The sequence below is a fragment of the Prionailurus viverrinus genome, chromosome B2 (assembly GCF_022837055.1).
Source record: "Prionailurus viverrinus isolate Anna chromosome B2, UM_Priviv_1.0, whole genome shotgun sequence".
NCBI classification, from domain to species: Eukaryota; Metazoa; Chordata; class Mammalia; order Carnivora; family Felidae; genus Prionailurus; species Prionailurus viverrinus.
Window position 1 is genome coordinate 18,098,348 of NC_062565.1, and position 22,795 is coordinate 18,121,142.

Consider the following 22,795-nt stretch of genomic DNA (forward strand, 5'->3'; position numbering starts at 1 on the left):
GATCATCAGACACTGGGAACAGTGTCGGCAATAATCCACAGCTGGCTGTGGTGACACATAATGACCAGTGCAGACAACAGGCATGTGGGAGGCAAGAGCTGGGTGAGTCAACTTGAGCGAAAGGAAGGGAGGGCGGACCCATGGGAGGGCCAGCTTTGTGAAGACAAACTACTAATAATAACTAGAGAAATTTATGAAAAACATTAAAAACCTTCACAACGGGTAGGTTTTTGAACTGGGGCAAAAAAAGAGAAGAGGAATCAGGGGAAAGTTAAGGATGGTCAACGGTTTATCTACTTACTGGAAATGTTTATTTATTTATTTTTGAGACAGGGAGAGAGAGAGTGTGTGAGCAGGGGGAGGGGCAGAGAGAGAGAGAGAGAGAGACTGAGGATCCCAAGCAGGCTCCTCACTGTCAACGCGCAACCCATGAGTTGTGAGATCATGACCTGAGCTGAAACCAAGAGTTGGACACTTAACGGACTGAGCCACCCAGGTGCACCCCACCCCCTTTAAAAAAATGCTTAGTATGGTCAGTAGTTTAAGGCAAGACCAAGCATATTTTCTGCAGAGATCCATGAAAAGGGCAAATGGTCTGAGGGGTGGGTGGGGATGGGCGTAGGAAGGATCTTTGTAGTGAAGGGACAGAAAAGGTTGAGCGTCAGGCTGAGAAAGGGGGACACTACTGAGCTTTGAACCAGGGACCGAAGCGTTTCAGTGAATGCAATCTCTTCCTCCCCCACGTTCTCGATGCTTTTCACGTCTCCATGAGCGTGGTCCTGGGGGGCAACACGGTTACCTACCTGCTGTGCAGGGCGTCTCACGAAAAGAGGGACCTTACTTCACCTACATTTGAAGTTTATTTTGCAGGTCGTAGTGGCTGGCACATCCTGACCTCCAGAAGCGCATACTCTCACCTGCTCCGGGGTAGTCCAAGCAGTCCCATTCCCGTATCTGTTCTCGGAGACCGATACTTTCGCAGCAGATAGTGGGCCTCCATGCCAAGAATGCACCTGTTAGATGTGAATCTAGATCTGGGAACCATGTAATCCAATTCCAAGACAGCCGAGTCAGGTTGTAGGCCGAACTATGGGACACAACAGGAAATCTCTCGATGTGAGGCTCTTGACAACTGCTTTGCAAAGTTAGTGACTTGAAGGTGTTTCTATTCATCTGGATGTTTTTAGTTTGATGCGTTCGCTGAAGGGACCGGGTGCTAGAGAGCATACTCCCACCCCTGTCCCCTCTTCTTTCCTTCCCTACCTTAGCGGTGTCGTTTTAAATGCCTCATCTTGGGTCTGGTATCACAGAGGTCAAGAAATCAAGGACGGTTTCCTTCCTCTATTAAAAGTATATTCTGGGGGCGCTGGGGCAGGTAAGCATCCGACTTTGACTTCAGTCACGATCTCACTGTTTGTGAGTTTGAGCCCCACATCGGGCTTGCTGCTGTTCAGCTTTGGATCCTCTGTCCCCCTCTCTCTGTGCTCCTCCCTCCCTCCCTCTCTCTTTCAAAAATAAATAAACATTAAATAAATTTAAAAAGTGTATATTCTAGAAAGGAAGGTAGATAAATTATAAGTAAAGAAATTCATATCTATTACATGTAATAATATATAAAATAATATATATATATGTGTGTGTATGTATAGTTTCATACTGTGATGAATGCTGGGAAGCAAAGAAGGCAGGTAAGGCCTTGCAGGGTGATGGGGTGGACCAGAAGATCACTCTGAGGAGTAACATCGAAGCAGAGATGTACATTGGGGTGCAGGACATTCGAGTAATGATTGGGGTGGAGAGCATTGCGGGAAGAAATGGAAGAGAATGAGGCTTGGCCCAGGAACAGCACGAAGGCCAGTGTGGCCGGAGAGGAGTGATCGAGGGGAAGATGAATGGAATGAGGGGAAGAAGCCAGTACATTGCTATGGACCTGGAGGCTAGAATGAGGACCTTGAATTCTGAGTGTAGCGGGAAGCCATGGGAAGGAGCCCAGCAGGGGAGCACGGTGACTTGAACTATAGTTTAAAAAAATTACCCTGTCTTTTCTACAGAACGTTCTCTGTTGAGGAGAAAGAGGGATATAGGAACACCAACTACATGGCTATCGTAGAGTAGAAGTGACAGCCGATGGTGGCCTTAAGTATGGCAGTGGCAGTAATGAAAGGTGGTAGGGCTTGGTACTTGGTCTAAGGGATTGGCGAAGGACTTGATAATGGATCAGGTGTGCAGTGGGAAGGAAAGAGAGGTGTCCTGAATGACTCCTAGATTTGTGATCTGTGCCACTGGGTGATTGGTGGGGCCATTTTCTGAGATAGGGAAGTTAAGAGATGAGGTGCTTTAGACTGGGAAATTAATAGCTCTGTTTTGATAATTTTAAGTGAAGACATTGAGTATCAGATACATACAGCAGTCTGGAATTTAAGAGAATGATCAGAGCTGGAGATACACTTTGGGAACCACCAATTAGTAGATGGTATTTAAAGTCATGGATGAAGAAGAGGTCACCTGGAGACGGAGGTGCTCACCTTGAGGGTGGGACACACCAGTATTTGTTTACTTATTTATTAAAAATTTTTTTAATGTTTATTTATTTTTGAAAGAGAGAGAGAGAGAGAGACAGAGTGTGAGTGTGGGAGGGGTAGAGAGAGAGAGGGAGACACAGAATCTGATGCAAGCTCCAGGCTCCTAGCTGTCAGCACAGAACCCGACGAGGGGCTCGAACTCACGAGCTGTGGAGATCATGACCTGAGCCGAAGTCAGCTGCCCAACTGATTGAGCCACCCAGATGCCCCAGGGACACACCAGTATTTAGAGGGCAGTATGAGGATGAGGACCCGGCCAGGAAGACTGAGAAGGGACAGTCAACGAAACAAGAGGAAACCCAGAAGGATATGGTGTCTCCCAAACTATAGTGTTTCAAGGAAGAACAGGTGGTCAATGGTACCAAATCCTGTCGAGTGGTCTGGTAAAATGAAGACAGAAAACCCACTGCTGGATCAGACGTCATGATCTTAACAAGAGCAGTTATAGTTAAATTGTAGGGATGACATTCTGAATGAAATGGTTAAAGAAAAGATGCAAAGAAATGGGGACACCAAGTACAGATGATTCAAATTCTGCCGTGAAAGGGAAGAAACTATGAGAATGTGGGGTCAAGGGTGGATTTCCAAAGAGGGAGCTATTAAAGTGTGATCTCAACTCAGGTCTTGATCTCAGGATTGTGAGTTCAAGCCCCATGCTGGGCTCTGTGCTGGATGTAAGGGCCCACTTAAATATATTAAAAAAAAAAATAGAGTATTTTTGTAGATAGATGGAAGTGGTGGGGAAGAGGGAAAAATCAATGAATCGGAAGAAAAAGGAGATAATAGGGGTGGCTAATCTCTTAAGTAGGCAAGAGGAGTGGGTTGAAGAGAGTCAGAGAACAGTTGACCTTAAAAAGTAGGAAGTAAGAACAAGAGACAGTTACTGGCAGGTTGGCAGAACTGGGCTGTGGCAAAGCAAGTTCATCTATTCTTACTGTGGCTACTTTCTCCAATAAATAAAGCAGTGTCATCAAAGAGTGGGTGGAGGTCACTGAGAATCTTAGGTGTGAAATAGTCATTTGGGAGGATCAGAAACTGATTCCATGGGACATCTAGTGTTGTTAGGAAGTTTTTTTTTTTTTAATTTTTAAAAAACGTTTTTAATTTAGTTTTGAAGGAGAGAGAGAGGCAGAGAGTGAGCGGGGGAGGAGCAGAGAGAGAGGGAGACACGGAATCTGAAGCAGGCTCCGGGCTCTGAGCCATCAGCACAGAGCCCGACGCGGGGCACGAACACATGAACTGCGAGATCATGATCTGAGCCGAAGTCGGACGCTCAGCTGACTGAGCCACCCAGGCGCCCCAGTGTTGTTAGGAAGATTTGAAAAACAACTTGAGATGTTTGTTCGTAAATTTAAAACAAAACCTACCTTTGACATGAAACCTGTTTGTGCAGTTGTGTGCTTCCTTTCAGTCACGTTCGGCTGGAGGACAGATGCAGAGCAGATGCAGGCTTGGTTGTAACCAGATTTGGGAGTTTTGCCAAGTGCATTCTACATAGGAGGGAGAGAGAGAGAAGGGGGTTGACGGTGTGTGCAAGGGGGAGAAAATCTGGATGGATCATGGACTCTAATCCTCCTCATGAGGAGGAGAATGAACACGTTACGGGGTTGATGGACAGTGAAAAAATTTGCTGGCGTAAATAGACTTGGGCTCATGTGGGTCTAAGCCTCCCATATGGATACCAGTCAGATTGGTTTAGGGTCCATATTCCAATGACCTAACTTAACCTCAGTTACCTCTTCAAAGACATTACCTCCAAATAAAGCCACATTCTGAGGTATCGGTTATCGGTTAGGATTTCAGCATGAGAATTTGGCTGGGCAAGGGGCGTCTGTGTGGTGCAGTCGGTTGAGCGCCTGACTTCATCTCAGGGCATGATCTCACAGCTCGTGAGTTCAAGCCCCGCATCGGACTCTGCTCCAGAGCCTGGAGCCTGCTTCAGATTGTGTCTCCCCCCCCCCCCCCCCGCCCCTCTCCTCTTCGCTCTGTCTCTGTCTCAAAAAAGAAATAAAAACATTTGTATACAAAAAAAGAATTTGGCTGGGTGGGCACAATTTAGTCCATAACACCTGGAGAATTTTGAAATGGGGTGCACTTCTCCATGGGATCTACTAATTTAGGTTTTAAAATAAAACCACATTGAGATTCAGCAATTCTACTTCTAGGAATATATCTGAAGGAAATGAAAACACTATGTCAAAGAGATATCCACACCCCATGTCCATAGAAGCATAATTAACAATAGCCAAGACATGGAAACAACCTAAGTGTCCATTGATGGATGAATGTATACACACACACACACACACACACACACACACACACGATGGACATGAAAAGACTTCTGAATTTCTAGGACTCAGGTCATTTCCTCCAGAAATAATCCCTGTAATTCTGCTCTTAACTGATGTCCCCTTTCCCTCAACTCCTGCTAACTCTTATTCCATATTTTATTCAAATGTATTTATGAATAACTGTCAAGGACTCACCATTGTTGGAAGCACTGGGAACATGAGCCTGAGCAAATGCAGATGTGCACCTGGACCGTCACAGAGGTATGGAGACACATGCTTACGTATTACAGAGAAATTGCATCACACGAGACTTCAAAATTCCCCCAAATTTCAAACGTGAGGAATATTTCTTTACACTTAGATTGCAAGCCCCTAAAAAGCAGAACATTTTGCCATAGCAGCAGCAGGGGTTCAGTAAATACTTGTTGAGTCCTTGAAGATGTTCCTTTCAAAGGTCTCCAGGAAAAATAGTTGGGGGGTGGGGAAGGCCCTAGAAAAAGTTTTCTTGGAGGACATGAGTTTGAGTGTGTTGTATTCACCACATCTGGGGAAACCTGGAATAATTATGGAAGGATAATGTCGAGGAAGCATTCAGGCTGGATGTAATAATAATCCCTTGTGTTCGTCCCATGGTTTGTTAGAACCATACATCCCAGGTAACCCATGATCTGTGTCTTGTGTGTTTCTTTATATATATATATATATATATATATATATATATTTTTTTTTTTTTTATATATGAAATTTATTGACCAATTGGTTTCCATACAACACCCAGTGCTCATCCCAAAAGGTGCCCTCCTCAATACCCATCACCCACCCTCCCCTCCCTCCCACCCCCCATCAACCCTCAGTTTGTTCTCAGCTTTTAACAGTCTCTTATGCTTTGGCTCTCTCCCACTCTAACCTCTTTTTTTTTTTTCCTTCCCCTCCCCCATGGGTTCCTGTTAAGTTTCTCAGGATCCACCTAAGAGTGAAACCATATGGTATCTGTCTTTCTCTGTATGGCTTATTTCACTTAGCATCACACTCTCCAGTTCCATCCACGTTGCTACAAAAGAATATGGAACGCTTCACGAATTTGCGTGTCATCCTTGCGCAGGGGCCGTGCTAATCTTCTCTGTATCGTTCCAATTTTAGTATATATGCTGCTGAAGCGAGCACTCTTTATATATTTAAGTTAATTATCTTGAAAGGCTAACCTGTAAGTGTGACGGTTAGATCTAAGTAGAAGGAAATACGCAGATGTCACAATTGTGGTTACCCAGGATTAAGATTTGGTGCTTAAAGGACAGTTACCAGGTAGTGACCGTGTGTTTGAATCCAACACAGCTTGGTCCTTACCAGATGTGCACATTTGTTGGGGACTTTGTGCTAATTATGCAAAGAGGTCCTAGAATAGCACGTGTGCCCTCTTCAAGGAAGGCCCCGTTATTTACAGTACACGTTTATAATTATTTACAGATAAGCCAGCCAGATGGATTCATTGTTTTACATAATGTCATAATTGTCTTGCATAACGTTACATAATTCTATCAGTGATTAAATGCATTTCGGGACAGAATTCAACGTAGCAAGTTTGAATGTGAGCCCAGCTTTTTAGTTATGAGCAGTTATGAAGTAGAGATATGACGGATGCCATGTAGAAGGGCTCAAAGTTCTTTTATTCCTTGGCACTAGGTCTACCTGGTCAGCGATATCTAGTATCCTTGCCCGTCCAAACGAAGCATCTCTGTCTGCAGTTGGGTTTTGGAAGTGAACGATCAGTTCAGACATTGGTGGTGTGCTCGAACGCTAGGATACAAACTACAGAAATGATCCCTAAAAGGATAGCCTTCTGAATGCTAGGATACTGAAGGGCCGTCTTAAGTGATGTGACTGGAGAGATCCTAAAGCTGATTCTGCCGCCACGTATCCCAGTGTGGTGTGTGATCGCTATATTTGAAAAATGATAGAATTGAGATGTTCCATGTGTCTGTCACTGTCCATCATGTGGAGTTGTGCTGACAGACAGACTCGTTTTAGAGCTTGCACTTTCTTGCAAGAAGTCGTCCTGGTGTCTCAATGAGACCAGGAGGCGAAGCACAGGTTCAGGGACATGGGGTGAAGTTAGAAGTCATGGGTGTGCCCACACCCCGTTGCACAGACTGCTGTGGGGAGCATGGGAGACAGACAAATGTCACTGACTTTCTATCTTTCTGCGACCTCCATATCCATAATCAAAAAATTCACAGGACTTCAGAGCACTGGCTGGTGATGCTGTAACTGATAGAACCTGCCAGGGAGAATCTTCACAACACAGAACTTGGAATCAAGGTGCTTCTTGGCTTGTCGATGGCCACCTTCACCCCATGTCTTCACGTGGTCTTCCGTCTGTGTTTGTCTGTGTCCTAGTCTCCTCCTCCCATATGGATACCAGTCAGATTGGTTTAGGGTCCATATTCCAATGACCTAACTTAACCTCAGTTACCTCTTCAAAGACATTACCTCCAAATAAAGCCACATTCTGAGGTATCGGTTAGGATTTCAGCATGAGAATTTGGCTGGGCAAGGGGCGCCTGTGTGGTGCAGTCGGTTGAGCGTCTGACTTCATCTCAGGTCATGATCTCACAGCTTGTGAGTTCGAGCCCCGCATCGGACTCTGCTCCAGAGCCTGGAGCCTGCTTCAGATTGTGTCTCCCTCTCTCTCTCTCTCTCTCTCTCTCTCTCTCTGCCCCTCTCCCCTTCACTCTGTCTCTGTCTCAAAAAAGAAATAAAAACATTTGTATACAAAAAAGAATTTGGCTGGGTGGGCACAATTTAGTCCATAACACCTGGAGAATTTTGAAATGGGGTGCACTTCTCCATGGGATCTACTAATTTAGGTTTTAAAATAAAACCACATTGAGATTCAGCAATTCTACTTCTAGGAATATATCTGAAGGAAATGAAAACACTATGTCAAAGAGATATCCACACCCCATGTCCATAGAAGCATAATTAACAATAGCCAAGACATGGAAACAACGTAAGTGTCCATTGATGGATGAATGTATACACACACACACACACACACACACACGATGGTATTCAGCCATGAAAAAAAGAAATCTTGCCATTTTTTGACAACATGGATGGGCCTTGAGGGTGTTATGCCAAGTGAAATAAGTCAGAGAAAGACAAATACTGTATCATTTTACTTATATATTGAATCTAAAACGAAAACAAAAACAAGACCCAAACTCACAGAAGAAGAGATCAGAGTCTTGGTTACCAGAGGTAGGGGGTAGAGGGACAGGGGAATTGGAGGAGGGTGATCAAAAAGTACAAGCTTCCAGTTATAAGATACATAAGCACTAGGGAAATGACATCCAACATGATGCCTACAGCTAACACTGTTGCATAATATACAGGAAAGTTGTTTTTTTTTTAAGTTTATTTATTTATTTTGAGAGAGAGAGCACGGGAGAGGCAGGGAGAGAGGGAGACAGAGAGAGAATTCCAAACAGGCTCCACACGGACAGCGAGACACAGGGCTTAAATCCCGTGAGATCATGACCTGAGCTGAAATCAAGAGTCAGAAGCTTAACCAACTGAGCCACCCAGGTGCCCCAACAGGAAAGTTCTTAAGACAGTAAACCCTGAGTAGTCATCACAAGGAAAAAATATATAGTCTTTCTGTTTTCTGTCGACATGAGAGGATGGGTATTAACTAACTTTAGTGTGGTGATCATTACATGATACATACAAGTCAAGTCGCCTTAAACTTAGGCAGTGTGTCAGTTACATCTCAATAAAAGTGCAAGAAACACAATTCCGTGGAGAGTAACAATGAATTTTCTAAGCTCTTATTTTAGGTGTGTTACCCAATTTTGCTAGGCCTCCGGGGTCTAATCTGAAATATGGTGTTAATAATACTTGCTTTAATTTCTTTTTCTGATGATCCATCTGATGAGGTGTTGGCGATGAAAGGGATTGGAAAATATAAATTACTGTACATATAAAAATATTAATGTTGGTAATAACAGTAATAAAATTATACAATACATATCTCGGGGGTACATTCTGTGGGTTAAAGCTCCTTCTGCCAAGATTACCCTACTACTTGGACAGGTATCTGATGGCTGTCTCTTTCTTTTTTTCTTTTCTTTTTCTTTGTTTAATTGAAGTATCACTGTCTGTTTTCTACATAAAGAATCAGTATTCACTCTTTTTTTAATAATTAAAAAAATTTAATGTTTATTTTTTGAGAGAGAGACACACATACACACACACACACACACACACACACACACACACAGAGTGCTGGCGGGGGAGGGGCAGAGGGAGGTGGAAACACAGAATCCAAAGCCGGCTCCAGGCTCTGAGCTGTCAGCTGTCCGCACAGAAGCCAAGACGGGGCTCGAACCCTCGCTTTTGAATAATGGCAGCCTAGCCTACCATTTATCTGTCTGATAAGATTTTTTGAGTGAAAATATGTCCAAATATAAAAAAGAGGGAAGCCCAGGCAATGAGGTTCCCTATCTTTGTTTTCATTTTGCTTTTGATATTGGCCATTATTTCTTTTTCCACGTTGACTTGCTTTCTAGATATTATCTTGGGGATAGTTTGGATACAGAAATTTTCTAAGCTGGTAATAGCCATTTTATTATTGATTTTTTTTTTTTTTTTTGCTTGTAGAATAGACTTCTGTTAGAGGTACGGTCTATGAAAATGAGTAATAATCTCACTTACTGCGCATCTGTTATTAACTACGGAGCATATGAAAGAAAAGAAGGAATTTTAAGCTTGTTTTACATGACTCCAGAGTGGAACTAAGATCAGTAGATGTACGATATGGGTGAACAGATCTCAATTCATGAGAAGAAAGAACTTTCTAGAAGTCAGAATACAGAAAATTGGGATGCTTTCCTAGCAGACTCTTTTGATGAAGTCTTCTTCTAAGCTGGAAATCTCTCAACCTCTGCTTCTAATACTGGCTAGTGTTTCAAAGAAGATAATTGGGAACACAGCCTGAAACGGTCTTACCAGACATCCATGCTAAAACTGTAAGCAGTGCTTGGCGTGGCTGGCCTCGAACCAGTGTTTGGTTAACCTTCGAAGCTGCTCTGGGATATTGTGGGGTGAGTGAGTAGTGGGTACACAGAATGGTGAGACATTGGCAGTGGGTGATCACTGGGTCGTAGTCACTGATACGAAATGCATATTTTCTAGAATCAGAAAATGGGAGTATCAGGAAATCATAAATATTACCTTTAGACACAGCTAATCCCCTGGCTTCTCTCTGAAAGGCAAGACCTTAAGTAACATCAACAGGTCCATTCGGAGCAGTGAAACAAGTCGTGTACAAGTACACGGGGTTAGATAGTCTTTGCCGGGAAGGAAGAAATCAGTCAAGGTCAAAGTATATCTGGATGAAACCAGGATGACCGTAAAACCCAGGGGGGAGATAGCATATACTGGATGGCCTGATTCTCTGTCTTTGCTAGATTCAACTTTCTTTCCCCACCACTGCCAGCCGGTGGCACAGAGAGGTGGGTAAGGATAAGCAAATATTTACTGAAAGCCTGTTACGTGCTAGGCACTCTATACATCCTAACTCTCTTAGTTCTTACGATCATCTTCCGTGGTAGGCAGATGAGGAAACAGTGTCGGGAGGACTAGTTGGGATCTACATCTGGATCTGGTTCCGTTAGCCTGTATTTTTCGTGACACGTGCTGAGTAAGGAAAGGAGAGAGAAGATGAGAGCAGGTGTTCATACTCTACCTGTTGGTTAAGTGTTATTAATTGTTAATAATGGTTAAGTATTATTAACCATTGTTATTAACAACCAGTTGTTAATAATGGTTAAGTATTATTAATTGTTTTATTAATTGTATTGCCCCAGAGATATAAAATTGCTGTGGTGATCCTTCCACGCTGTGACATTCAGAATCCTGGTCAGAAAAATGCCTTTTTCTTTCTTTCTTTTCTTTTCTTTTCTTTTCTTTTCTTTTCTTTTTTCTTCTTTCCTTTCTTTTCCTTCTTTCTTTCTTTCCTTCTTTTCTTTCTTTTTTCCTTCTTTCTTTCCTTCTTTTCTTTTTTCTTCTTTCTTTCCTTTCTTTCTTTCTTTCTCTCTTTCCTTCTTTCTTTCCTTCTTTCTTTCTTCCTTTCTCTCTCTTTCTTTCTTTCTTTCTTTTTTCCTTCTTTCTTCCCTTCTTTCTTTTCTTTTCCTTTCTTTTCTTTCTTTCTTTTCTTTCTTCCTGTTTTTTTAAATGTTTATTTAATTTTGAGAGAGAGAGAGAGAGAGAGAGAGAGAACATAAGCATGTGAGGGGCAGAGAGGGAGGTAGACACAGAATCCAAAGCAGGCTCCAGGCTCTGAGCCATCAGCATAGAGCCCGACGAGGGACTTGAACCCACGAACCGTGAGATCATGACCTGAGCCGAAGTGGGTCGCTTAACCGGCTGAGCCACCCAGGCGCCCCAAAGGATGCCTTTTTCTAATCAACCAAATTTTTTAATTACTGTGTCTTGGTACCCTGTTAACTTTCGCCCCCCCCCCCCCTTGTAAATCTGAAAGTACTTGAACATCCTGGAACTTTTAACCCCCATTTTGAGCTCTGCATCCCACCTGTCCCTGCTCCTGCTTAGGTGACTCATCATGAGGATGGCCTGGTCAGAGTTTATCAGACATCTGTTATTCATCTTTAAAGCTCCACCCGATTCTACTCTTATCTCTACCTGGCTTCTCCTTTTCAGTTATACCCTCCCCCCACTCCCTCTTCCCACCAGGCCTCATTCCTGACCTCTGCTTTTTCCCCTTTTCCATTCATTGTTACAACATGTCCTTCCAGGTGGGGACTCAGCTTAAGCATCCAAAAAAAACCCAGAGCGTGTCAAGTGAGAGCTTCTCAAAGTCCCGAAAAACATAGACCATGCAGACTGAAACAAAAGATATTTACGACACCATCTACTTTAGCTTCCTTGACCTGTCTCGATATCACGCAGGCAATTCTTCACCCCCTTTCAGATTCTTTGTGGAATTCGGGTCTTAGGCACACGTGGTATCGTTACCTCCGCTTTTCACCTAATAACACAATCTATTACAATGTAGCTGTTAGTACCTGTATAGGTTTTCTTGTACAGTGTACCGTTTAAAAAAATTTTTTTTAATGTTTTTATGTATTACTGACAGACAGAGAGACACAGAGCATGAGCAGGGGAGGGGGTAGAGAGAGGGGGAGACACAGAATCCGAAGCAGGCTCCAGGCTCTGAGCTGTCAGCACAGAGCCCGACGCCGGGCTTGAACTCACCAACCGTGAGATCATGACCTGAGCCGAGGTCGGTCGCTTAACCAACTGAGCCACCCAGGCGTCCCGTACGTGTACCATTTTAATTTAACCAATGCTTTGTTATTGTACATTGATCTTGCTTCCCAATTTTTCTTGCTATCAACTGCCTTAATGCGAACATCTTTGTGGCTAAGTCATAGCGCGATTTTCCATGTACTCTCTTAGGGCAAATTCCTAGAAATGGAAATTCTGGCTCCACTTATATGCATGTATTTAACCCTACTGAAAGAGGTTGCCTAAATTACTTTTCAGAAAGGTTATCTCAGTGTGCTGTCCCAGCGGAAGTGTGGGAAAGGTTCCTGTAAATAATTTAAGAAGAATGGTATCGTTCCTCCTGGCTCATCACTAATTAGTCATGTGCCCTTTGGTAAACCAACAACGTTTATCGCTCTCAAGTTGATTCATATGTAAAATCAAGGCTTTGGATTAGAACTCCATCTTTCTCCAGCTGTCATTCTGTGGTGCCCTTTCACGGAGTGGGGATGACTGCACTCCCGAATGTTCTTTGGGGTTCTCAAAAGGAACTGTTCTCAAAAGGGAATTTAGAGAATGGAGCCTTAAAAGACTTCTCCTGAAGTCTTCTCTGGGGAGAAGGAAAGCATTTTTCTTTGTGGCACAAAATACTTAACACAATTGCCTTAAATCTTGTCCAATTTTCAGGGAACAATGTTGGTGGAGGCTATTACCATTGTTCCCTTTTGGGGGGTTTTCATTTACAGATGAAAAATAGAGGACGTGGCTGGCCGGAGAGCGGCTCAGCCTTAGGGGTGAGTCAGAGGTTAGGGAGGAAAGTGCTAGACTTGTCTCTATGGGGCTAGCGACACGTAGGCTAGTCTTCAATGCAGAGAATGTTCTGCCTCAAGATACAGTTCTGGGTTTATCTAAAGAGGTGATGAGGGCTAATAGATTAAGTTCTTCCAAAACACCCTCCTCCAACAGGGCCCTGGGCATATCAGCAGCAGGATGCTCTTTCCCCGATCTTAGGTGGGATCTCCACCTTTTTTTTTTTTTCCTTACCTCTGGCGGTGAGCAATCAGGTCACCATGTATCCCATGTGTCGTGAGACATGAGCCGATAAAAATACAGTTGAGAAGAATCATAAAATAGCATAGAGAGCAGCAGTGGGGGCGTCTGGGTAGCTCAGTCGGTTAAGGGTTCAACTTTGGTTCAGGTCATGGTCTCACAGTTCGTAAGTTCGAGCCCCACGCCGGGCTCTGTGCCGATGGCTCGGAGCCTGGAGCCTGCTTCGGATTCCGTGTCTCCCTCTCTCTCTGCCCCTCCTCGCCCGCTCACAGTCTTTCTCTCTAAAATAAACATTAAAAAAAAAAAAAGAAAAAAATGCATAAATCTGAGGGAAAAGTAAAAACATGAGTGCTGCTATCTATCTTAGCTTAGAGACCTTAAATCCTTACAGAACAAAGGCTTCTGGGAGACTAGCACACATTGTGGTCAATGAAAATATGTGCACGTTCTTCTGTTCCGAACGCCACGAAGCTGGTGAGAAGTATTCCCCTTAATTCATTCTAGGTTGAAATGGGGCACAAGAGAGGAAGTGACTCCTGTAGGATCAGAAACTAGGTGATTGATTATTGAAGCAGGAAGGGCTGGGTGGTCTAGAACTTTCCCCATAGTGCCTTTAGAAGGAAGATTCCCTCACGCCACACCCTTTATGCCACTCAGACCATCTGATTTTCCTGTGCTTTGTTTAGGAAAGTATATAGATAATGGAAGTTGACTTTTCATGTTTCTAGGCAATTCTGTGGGAAAGAATAACCAGTTGTTCAGTTTTCACATACTTCTTTTTCTTTGCGGTGATGAGAGCTACACTCAAGAAGACCGGGCCCATGGAAGCTGTCCAGTTTCTTTGCTGATCTTTTTGAGTGCTTCCAGAATATCTAAAATGAAGATCCCCTCCCCTATATGTTTTTAATCAGATATTGCAGAATGGATATGATGAGTCTGTCACAAGCAGATTGTGAAGGGGGTCCTGTTCTGAACATGTTTCATTACTGGGGTTTGGTTAAAGTCCCACAATAAAAATAGGATCTGAACATTGCTGCTAAGGAGGCTTCCCTCGTTAATTTCCCAAACACTGAGTATCTGAATGAGTGTTTCCAGAGTGTTGGGCATTTTCCGAAACCCACAGAACCAAGCATTTGCAAGCAGCAACTTTATCTGTTCCCCCTGTGTCCGGCACTGTGCTTGGCATATAAGGGCTGGTTAAATGGGGGTGCCTGGGTGGCTCAGTCGGTTAAGTGACTAAACCCACCCCATCATTCATTCACTCATTCATTCACACATTCATTCATTTAACCAGCACTTTTCTTGAAAAAAAATTTTTTTTAATGTTTTATTTATTTTTGAGGCAGAGAGAGACAGAGCATGAGCAGAGGAGGGGCAGAGAGAGAGAGGGAGACGCAGAATCCGATGCAGGGTCCAGGCTCCGAGCTGTCAGCACAGAGCCTGATGCGGAGCTCGAACTCACAAACCGTGAGATCACGACCTGAGCCGAAGTCAGACGCTTAACCGACTGAGCCGCCCAGGCGCCCCTCCATTTGATTATGTGTAACCCTTAACAATTGCCTGCTAGGATTGTTACCTTTGCTCAATTATTTGCTCAAATAATACTTTTTAAAATGATTCCTTATTTATTATTTTTCAGGTAATACTTGTCATGCTCAGAGGGTCCGCTGACGGCAACGTTGTATGTCCCAGGTTTCTGCTTGGCGCACTTAACAGAGGTGGCGTGGTTTCAGCAGGTGGATGCAGAGAGAAACGTGCATGGTTACAATCAGGCTAGAAGAGAAGTTAGTGCATTGGGACCTGAAGGTAACCGGCCAACAAGAAAGAGCCCAAGGATTGCCTCCTCGATCACTCAGAGTTCTCCTTCACACAGCCTATCCCTGCTCCGATGGAAAAAAGGGCTGAGGAGCAGAGAGAGAGCTGCAGACAGGAAGCAGAGCTCCTAAATGCAGCCCAATGGCTAATGCTAAGGGAGGGGGAGAAGCGGAAGAGGATTTCCTCCTGCTGATCTCATTTGACGTTCATGGCAACCTATGAGGCAGGCATTGCCACTATACCCATTTCATAGGAAACCGGGGCCCAGAGATGTCAAGTAAATTGCCTAGATTGAACACCTGGCAGGGGACAGAACAAAGATTCTAGCTCGGGACGTCTGACTCCATTCTTACCCCGTATTAACTGCCACATTGTGTTAATTTGTGTTCCCTTCACTTGGCAAATCTTCATTCGCAGAATTTGGATTAAGGCAAATATTTACTGGAAGACGATGCATCATGTGAACTTTTTTTTTTTCAACGTTTTTATTTATTTTTGGGACAGAGAGAGACAGAGCATGAACGGGGGAGGGGCAGAGAGAGAGGGAGACACAGAATCAGAAACAGGCTCCAGGCTCTGAGCCATCAGCCCAGAGCCTGACGCGGGGCTCGAACTCCTGGACCGCGAGATCCTGACCTGGCTGAAGTTGGACGCTTAACCGACTGCGCCACCCAGGCGCCCCCCCCCCCTTTTTTTTTTAAATAAGGTATCCTCCTCTGTAAGAAAAAAACCCATAATAGAGTATCTTAGAGACTGCCCAACAGATGTCTAGTTTAAAAATATCCCCAAGGCCCGGGCGCCTGGGTGGCTCAGTTGGTTGAGCTACCGACTTCGGCTCAGATCATGACCTCACAGCTTGTGGGTTCAAGCCCCACCTGGGGCTCTGTGCTGACAGCTCGGAGCCTGGAGCCTGCTTCGGATTCTGTGTCTCCCCCTCTCTCTCTGCCCCTCCCCGACTCATGCGCTGTCTCCCTCTCCCTCAAAAATAATTGAACATTAAAAAAATATCCCTGATGCCTATTTATTAATTCTTACTAACAGTATCCTAAAGACGATGACACTGGTCTGAGAGTCTAAAATCAGCTGCCACAGTGGTCTTACAAGCCAGGACTTCTCCCTGGCCGTGAGCCCTTGAGGGATGGGATCCGTTGAGGAGAAGAGTCAAGTGAATTACTCTGGAGCCTGCCAGGTTGACGGTAATGTGGGAGGTTTTGGTTGGCTTCTCCTGGGCACGGCTTTCTTTTTTCATTGGGACACTCCAGTAGCGAAAGCAAAGTTAGGGACAGATCAGACACACACCTCCGAGATGAGCGTTGGCGTTGAAGAAACGTTTCCCCGTATGTGGCTGTATCACACGCGTTTTCGCTTGGTTTTTTTATGTTACGCTTGAAATGTAGAAGAGTGCTCCTGCGGTAGCCTTTACAGTTACTTCTTTGGCCATGTTTGGTTTGGCAGTTAAGAAAAAAATCAACAGAAGGATTGCATTTCAATGGCCTCACACCTAATCCTCAGGCAAATGATTTGTCCACGCTTAATATAAAATACTTATGATGTATTGTTTGATGTGAACACTGGTTCTAATAAAATGGTGCCTGAGGTACAGTTCTTTAGCTGGTAATACCCCATTTGTGTGGGCCTGTACGCATCGGATATAAAGCCATTATGATAAAATATGTCCTCTTTAGCCTGATAAAAACGCAAACTGGGGTATAGGACGCATGCCGAGAGAGAAAAGATGCTATAAAACACAAAGCCCCTTATGGTATTTGGCGTTGGCACAGGGGACAAGCCAGTCAGCGCTTCTCTGGGTGGAATCTTCCCGGCCGCCTCGGAGGAATGTCCGTTTAATCATTTAAGGCCCTTTATTTGAATCTAATGTTGTGCCGAATCCAACTACATTGAGCGGCTGCGTTTGTGAAGTTTTTATAAATGGGAAGGAACAGCTGCATTAAAAGAGTGGATTTCAAGCACAAAGGAAGGTTAACGGAAGCACATCCAATTCAGCCTACCCTGGATAGCAATCTCTGCTCTCAAATATCCACTTGCTATAACCTTTTTCTCCAGGACCCCGTGCTGCTTAGAAGCATGCAAGGTTAATAATAGGAGGCGAAAAAATGCTCGGCGTTTCAAGATGCAACATTCATCTTACCATTGCACTAATGCGGGGATGACAGAAAGTCACTTTCAACCTCCTTTCCTGCTGCTTATATTACCTGCGTGTTGTGAGATACTCCTTCAGGTATTGGAGAATGAGCACTTGTTCGTATGGTGTTCTAAGAAAGAGAGGCGTATTTGCCATTATCCTCATCTGATTTAATGCTTTTTTAAAAAAATGTTTATTTATTTTGAGAGAGAGAGAGTGAGCGAGCACATGAGCAAGGGAGGGGCAGAGAGAGAGAGGGAGAGAGAGAGAATCCCAAGCAGGTCCCCGGCTGTCGGCAAAGAGCTGACACGATCTCATGAGATCATGACCTGAGCCAAAAATCGAGAGTCAGACGCTTAACCGACTGAGCCACCCAGGCGCCCCATGAAAGTATCTTACCTTTGACTACGAATCTGGAAGTAAAAAAAAAAAATGGAAAAAAAATGAAAAAAAAAAAAAAAAAAGAAACTGAGCCTGGGTGGCTCAGTAGTTTAAGCCTCTGACTCTTAATCTCAGCTCCGGTCATGATCTCTTGGTCTGTGGGTTTGAGCCCCACATCAGGCGGAGCCTTCTTGGGATTCTCTCTCTCCCTCTCTTTCTGTCCCTCCCCTGCTTGTGCTCTCTCTCTCTCTCTCTCTCAAAATACATAAATAAACTTAAAAAAATGAAAACAGAAATGGCCACAAAGGGGAGAGAGGAGGGAAGATAGAAAGATGTCACTTCTTTCCTTCAACTTAATGGTGTTGCTTCATTAGCACAACCCTTGTAGAAACCGTGCTAATCCTCAGTGAAAGCCACAGAGACAAATGTGCCCACAGCGCCCACGACGACTTTGGATCCAGAATGGATCTCGTGTCCCTGGACACCCTGAAGGGGGCAGCGAAGTCAGTGAGAGGACTCTCACGGCTCCCACCCTGCGGTCCTGGTCCATCAGCCTGCGGGAAAGAGGCTTAGGTTCTACTTAATTGAGGGAAGCTCGAGAAAGAATGGCCGGCTAATTCTGGAACCCTCCTTTTAGCCCTGGCTCTAGAACTAGAACCCAGAGCCCCGTACTTGTGGAGCCCCATCGGCAGGTGTTCAGCTCTTCAGGTCAGACCAGCAACTATGTTGGAGGCTTTCCGGGGCTTTCCGCATCCAGGGCATGTGACATTTCCTGAGGAGATGGTCACTTCCCAGATCAGATTCCCACTGGTGGGAGTGGAGCTGGAAGCTGATGCTATGGAAGAGGTGGAACTCAGATCGGAGACAGCAGGAAAATAAGGCAACCTTTCAGTGACTGGAAAGGAGGCACCCCTTTGCTCCTACCAAAACTTCTCTCCAGTTCAGTCCTGAATGTTTTCCTATCCTTCCTTCTTACTCAGTTCTTGGTCCAATGCCCAACAGTGAAGCCAAGGAGATCCTCCTTTATTATCGTCCTGTCCCAGGCACGAGTGGGCCCTTATATCCTCCTTAGAGTTTAAATCTTTTCTTCAATAGGCTTTAAGACCCCCTTGCAAACGCTTCTGTGGATTTGTAATTTTGTTATTCCACATCACACTGCTTCAGTTACATAAAGGAAGAAATGGGTTGTGTTTAGGAATCTTTTATTTACAGACTTCTTCTCCCCCCCCCCCCATTGCAAATGGTACTTCATTTTTTTAAAGGAGGCTATTCTTTTATTTTCGAAAACTCCTTCAGATGGGTACGCAGGGGCTTTGCTCTTTTATCCAGCTACCTGAGAGAGCACCTGTTATTAGCATCAAGCCCCCTATTATATGAGCATTAGAGAAAAATAGCCACTTGCGTAGCTATTCTTTATTAGGAAAAAAAAAAAAGACATGTTGAGAATTCAGAATCCTTTCCAGGGGAAGGAGAAATTGGCTGTCTAGCATATTATAAACAAGCGAAATAATGCAATCAGAAACCTGCTACCATACCCAGCCGTACTTAGAATTCTTTTTTGGTCCTTAAAAAAAAAAGCATTATTTTGGTTATTGACATGAAATGGTCTTGCTGTTGACATTTTTGATTTCTAGCTTTCAGCCAGAGATACGACAATTTTTGGTTTTAGAATCTTCTTTTCTTTTTTATTTAAGGATTTTATTTTTTATTTAAAAAAAAATTTTTTAACATTTATTTATTTTTGAGACAGAGAGAGACAGAGCATGAACAGGGGAGGGTCAGAGAGAGAGGAAGACACAGAATCTGAAACGGGCTCCAGGTTCTGAGCAGTCAGCACAGAGCCTGACGCAGGACTCGAACTCACATACCACGAGATTGTGACCTGAGCCGAAGTCGGACGCTTAACCAACTGAGCCACCCAGGCGCCCCTTAAAGATTTTATTTTTAAGCGATGTCTACACCCAATGTGGGGCTCGAAGTCACCACCCTGAGATCAAGAATCACATGCCCTACTGACTGAGCCAGCCAGGCGTCCCTAGAATTGTCAAATAGATTCAAAATTCCCTTTCTGGGTGACTATACTCCAAGGACCATCCGTAATCAGTAATTCTCTGCTATCACTAGTTTCCTGGCTTCAAATGTCTGTTGTTGCAGGTCTCTCAGGGTGGGGGTGGAAAATACAGAACTACAGACACGCTCTCTGGTAAGAATTCTCTGCGGTTAGAGGGCATTGGTCTTCTGAGAAGTTCAGTTTGGATTATCCTCTTTTTTTTTTAAATGTGTATTTATTTTTGAGAGACAGAAACATGGCACGAGTGGGGGAGGGAGAGAGAGTGGGGGAGACACAGAAAGCGAAGCAGGCTCCAGACTCCGAGCTGTCAGCACAGAGCCGGACGCAGGGCTCGAACTCACGAGCTGTGAGATCATGACCTGAGCGGAAGTCTGACGCTCAGCCGACTGTGCCACCCCGGTGCCCCCCTCTTTTTTTTTTTTTAAATATTTATTTTGAGAGAGTGAGTGCATGCTTGGGGGAGGGGCAGAAAGAGAGGGAGAGAGAGATGCTCCCCAGCAGGCTCCACACCACCCACAGGGAGCCTGACTCTGGCTCTATTCTCGAACCCCTGAGCGCAAACCAAGAGTTGGATGCTTAACCCGCTGAGCCACCCAGGCGCCTCTGGCTTATCGTCTTGACCTGCAGTTTTTCTGTGCACATTGTGGGGGCCCGAACAGGCAGCATTTGCACTTTTCCCCATTGTGACAAGGGAGCAACTTCAAGTCTGGAGAAGAGAATGGCCTTTTGCCAGGCCACCCTGATAACCGCTGCACGCCAGTAAAGAGGGCACAGTGGTGGAGATGTCCTGCATTTGGATTGCAGTGGGCACAGGTAGGACTCAGGAGGGAATCGGGTTGCTGCGCGAAGTCCCTTTTGGTTCCAAATACGTGAGGAGAGAGAGTGCAAGGAGGGATGTTGGGTGGATGAGAAAATGTTCTTGGCTGGGTCTTGGGTTTCAGGGAGCAGCAGGGGGTTTAGTTGGCCTCACTAACTTATTTTTCCTGAACTCAATGATACAAGGGTCAGATCTGTTGGTTTGGGGGACTAGGTAAAGCAGAGCTGAGAGCTGGAAATGCCGGAGACACTAATCCTGGTTGTTCCCTGGGAAATTCCACTCTTCATTCACCCTTCATCTTAACCACTCAGAATCTCCATAACCCATCCTTCCCTCCATGTCCACAGGCATGGCTCCAGTCCTGGCTGCCATCACTTCTCACCTGCCCCTCTTCGGGGGCTGCCCGTGGACTCCCCCATTCCCACCTTGCCCCTCTTTCCTGCTCCACGGCCCCAACCAGAGCGCCCCGGGACAACACACCTGAGTCTTTGACGCACCTGTGTGAAACCCTTCTTTGCTATTTCCTCATCGTCTTTAGGACAAAAATAGAAAGTCTTGACTGTGGTGTATAAGGCACTCCATTTGGTGGCCCGGTGACTCTCCAGCCTCTGGGGACAGATCTTCCATTCGCTCCCAGGGGCCAGGTCTGAATATCCTTCCGCCACCTTGAGAAAGGAGTCCGGCTCACTCTTGTCCACCTGCCGGGAGCGCTGCTGGCCTAGTAGTGGTCCTTTATGACTCTGCTTGAAGGGACTTCTGCGCGCAAGTCTCGCGGGATACCCCCACCTCAGGCCCCACCTTCAAGTGCAAGTTTCCATGTCCCTCCGCCGGCCCCCCCACCCCACCCCGTCTTTCTATGATTCCCATCAGACGTGTCATAGTCTGTGTAAGTTTGTGGGCCCAGAAGACCAGCAACCTAGGTGTTGGTTGCTTGTGAATGAGGGCAGGGGCCCTTCCTCTTCTGTCTTTTGCAAATAGCTGGGTGTGCCCTTGCTGAATTCAGCACGCGCTGAATACAAATGTGTGAAAGAATATGACATTTAAAGGCCCAGTGACCTCAGGTTCTTTAGAAATTTGGCATCTGTTATGTTAAAGGAGGTCCAGTCCTTCGAGTGTGAAGGAAGATTTTACTTCACAGAGGTCCAGGGATGATCTGGAATCCCCCTTCCCCTGTGTTTTCATAGCAAAGACTGAGAATCAGACTAATTAGATCAAACAAGCAGCTGTCCCTTTGACGCCCAACCCCCACCCCATGTATGCAAACTAGGTTTCGGAAAGGGAAGAAGCCAAAAGGCAAAAACACAGACCCAGGTTTGTTTGGCCTTCCTTATCAGGAGCTAATAACAGAGTTCTTCTTTTTTTTTTTTTTATGTTTTATTTTTTATATTTGAGAGCGAGACAGAGAGCACGTAGGGGAGGGGCAGAGAGAGAGGGAGACCCAGAATCCGAAGCAGGCTCCAGGCTCCGAGCTGTCGGCACAGAGCCAGACGCGGGGCTCGAACTCACGAACAGTGAGATCATGACCTGAGCCGAAGTCCGACGCTTAACCCACTGAGCCACCCAGGTGCCTCAATAACAGCGTTCTTTATTTGTATTGTTATTGTGATTTAAGATAAACTAACCCTCAGCCTGATTCCAGCATGTGAAGAATTCAGGGCGGACCTGAACCCGGCAAAGTAGGGCACCAGTGAGGGAGTATGTAGCTCGTGGAACCCTGGAAAGTTAAAGAACTTGGAAAATAAGTGTAGGAAGTTATATTTAGTCCTCATCACCCTTCACAGTTACCATGATCTTTCCACCTGGTGGTAGGCCACTTCTGTTCTGAGGGATTTCTCTTCTGGAGCTACATGGACACGCGAGCTGGAACTGAGAATGAACACGGTGGTCCCCACTCTCGTGGTGCCCCTAACAATGTGGGCAAGAGGGCACATGGCCAGGCAATCGTGATGTATGCTAGGATAGAGGCAGTTCAAGCTTTTACAGGGTGCAGAAAAGATGCATCTAAGCCTGGTGGGCATAGGCGGCAGGACGTGGAGGCAAATGGCCAGGGAGACTTCTCGGAGGAGGTGCCGTCTAGTTAGACCCCAAGGGGAAGAAGAAGTGTTCGCCTGGTTCACCGAGGCGGGCAGGTGGGAGCATTGTGGCCTCGTGGCCGGCATCTTCCATGAGGACATGTACGTATCCGGTGCTGCCTGGGATCTGGCTATCATAACACTACGTCAATTTGTGCGTAGAGAATACCAGCCAAATGAATCACTAAATAAAACCAGTGGCCAAGAGTTGTCTAACATCCCCGAAGCCTCTGATGGAGTCCTGAAGGCTCCTTAGGGCTGCCGGGCAGCATGTTTTTCTCCT

The 22,795-nt window shown here is 45.2% G+C and overlaps 1 protein-coding gene and 1 non-coding gene across 2 annotated transcripts; both read right to left on the reverse strand.

Moving 5' to 3' along the window:
- Positions 1-213: 213 nt before the first annotated feature.
- On the reverse strand, positions 214-22,371 carry LOC125166397 (uncharacterized). Its single transcript, XM_047860337.1, has 5 exons — positions 22,240-22,371; positions 20,938-21,180; positions 3,950-4,072; positions 918-1,087; positions 214-235 (listed from the first exon to the last, which is right to left on the reverse strand). Exons 1-5 carry the CDS (start codon positions 22,369-22,371, stop codon positions 214-216), a joined length of 690 nt encoding a protein of 229 aa, XP_047716293.1.
- Positions 5,934-6,040, reverse strand: LOC125166972 (U6 spliceosomal RNA). The gene has a single exon (XR_007152650.1). It is a non-coding gene; the product is annotated as a U6 spliceosomal RNA (small nuclear RNA).
- Positions 22,372-22,795: the final 424 nt, after the last annotated feature.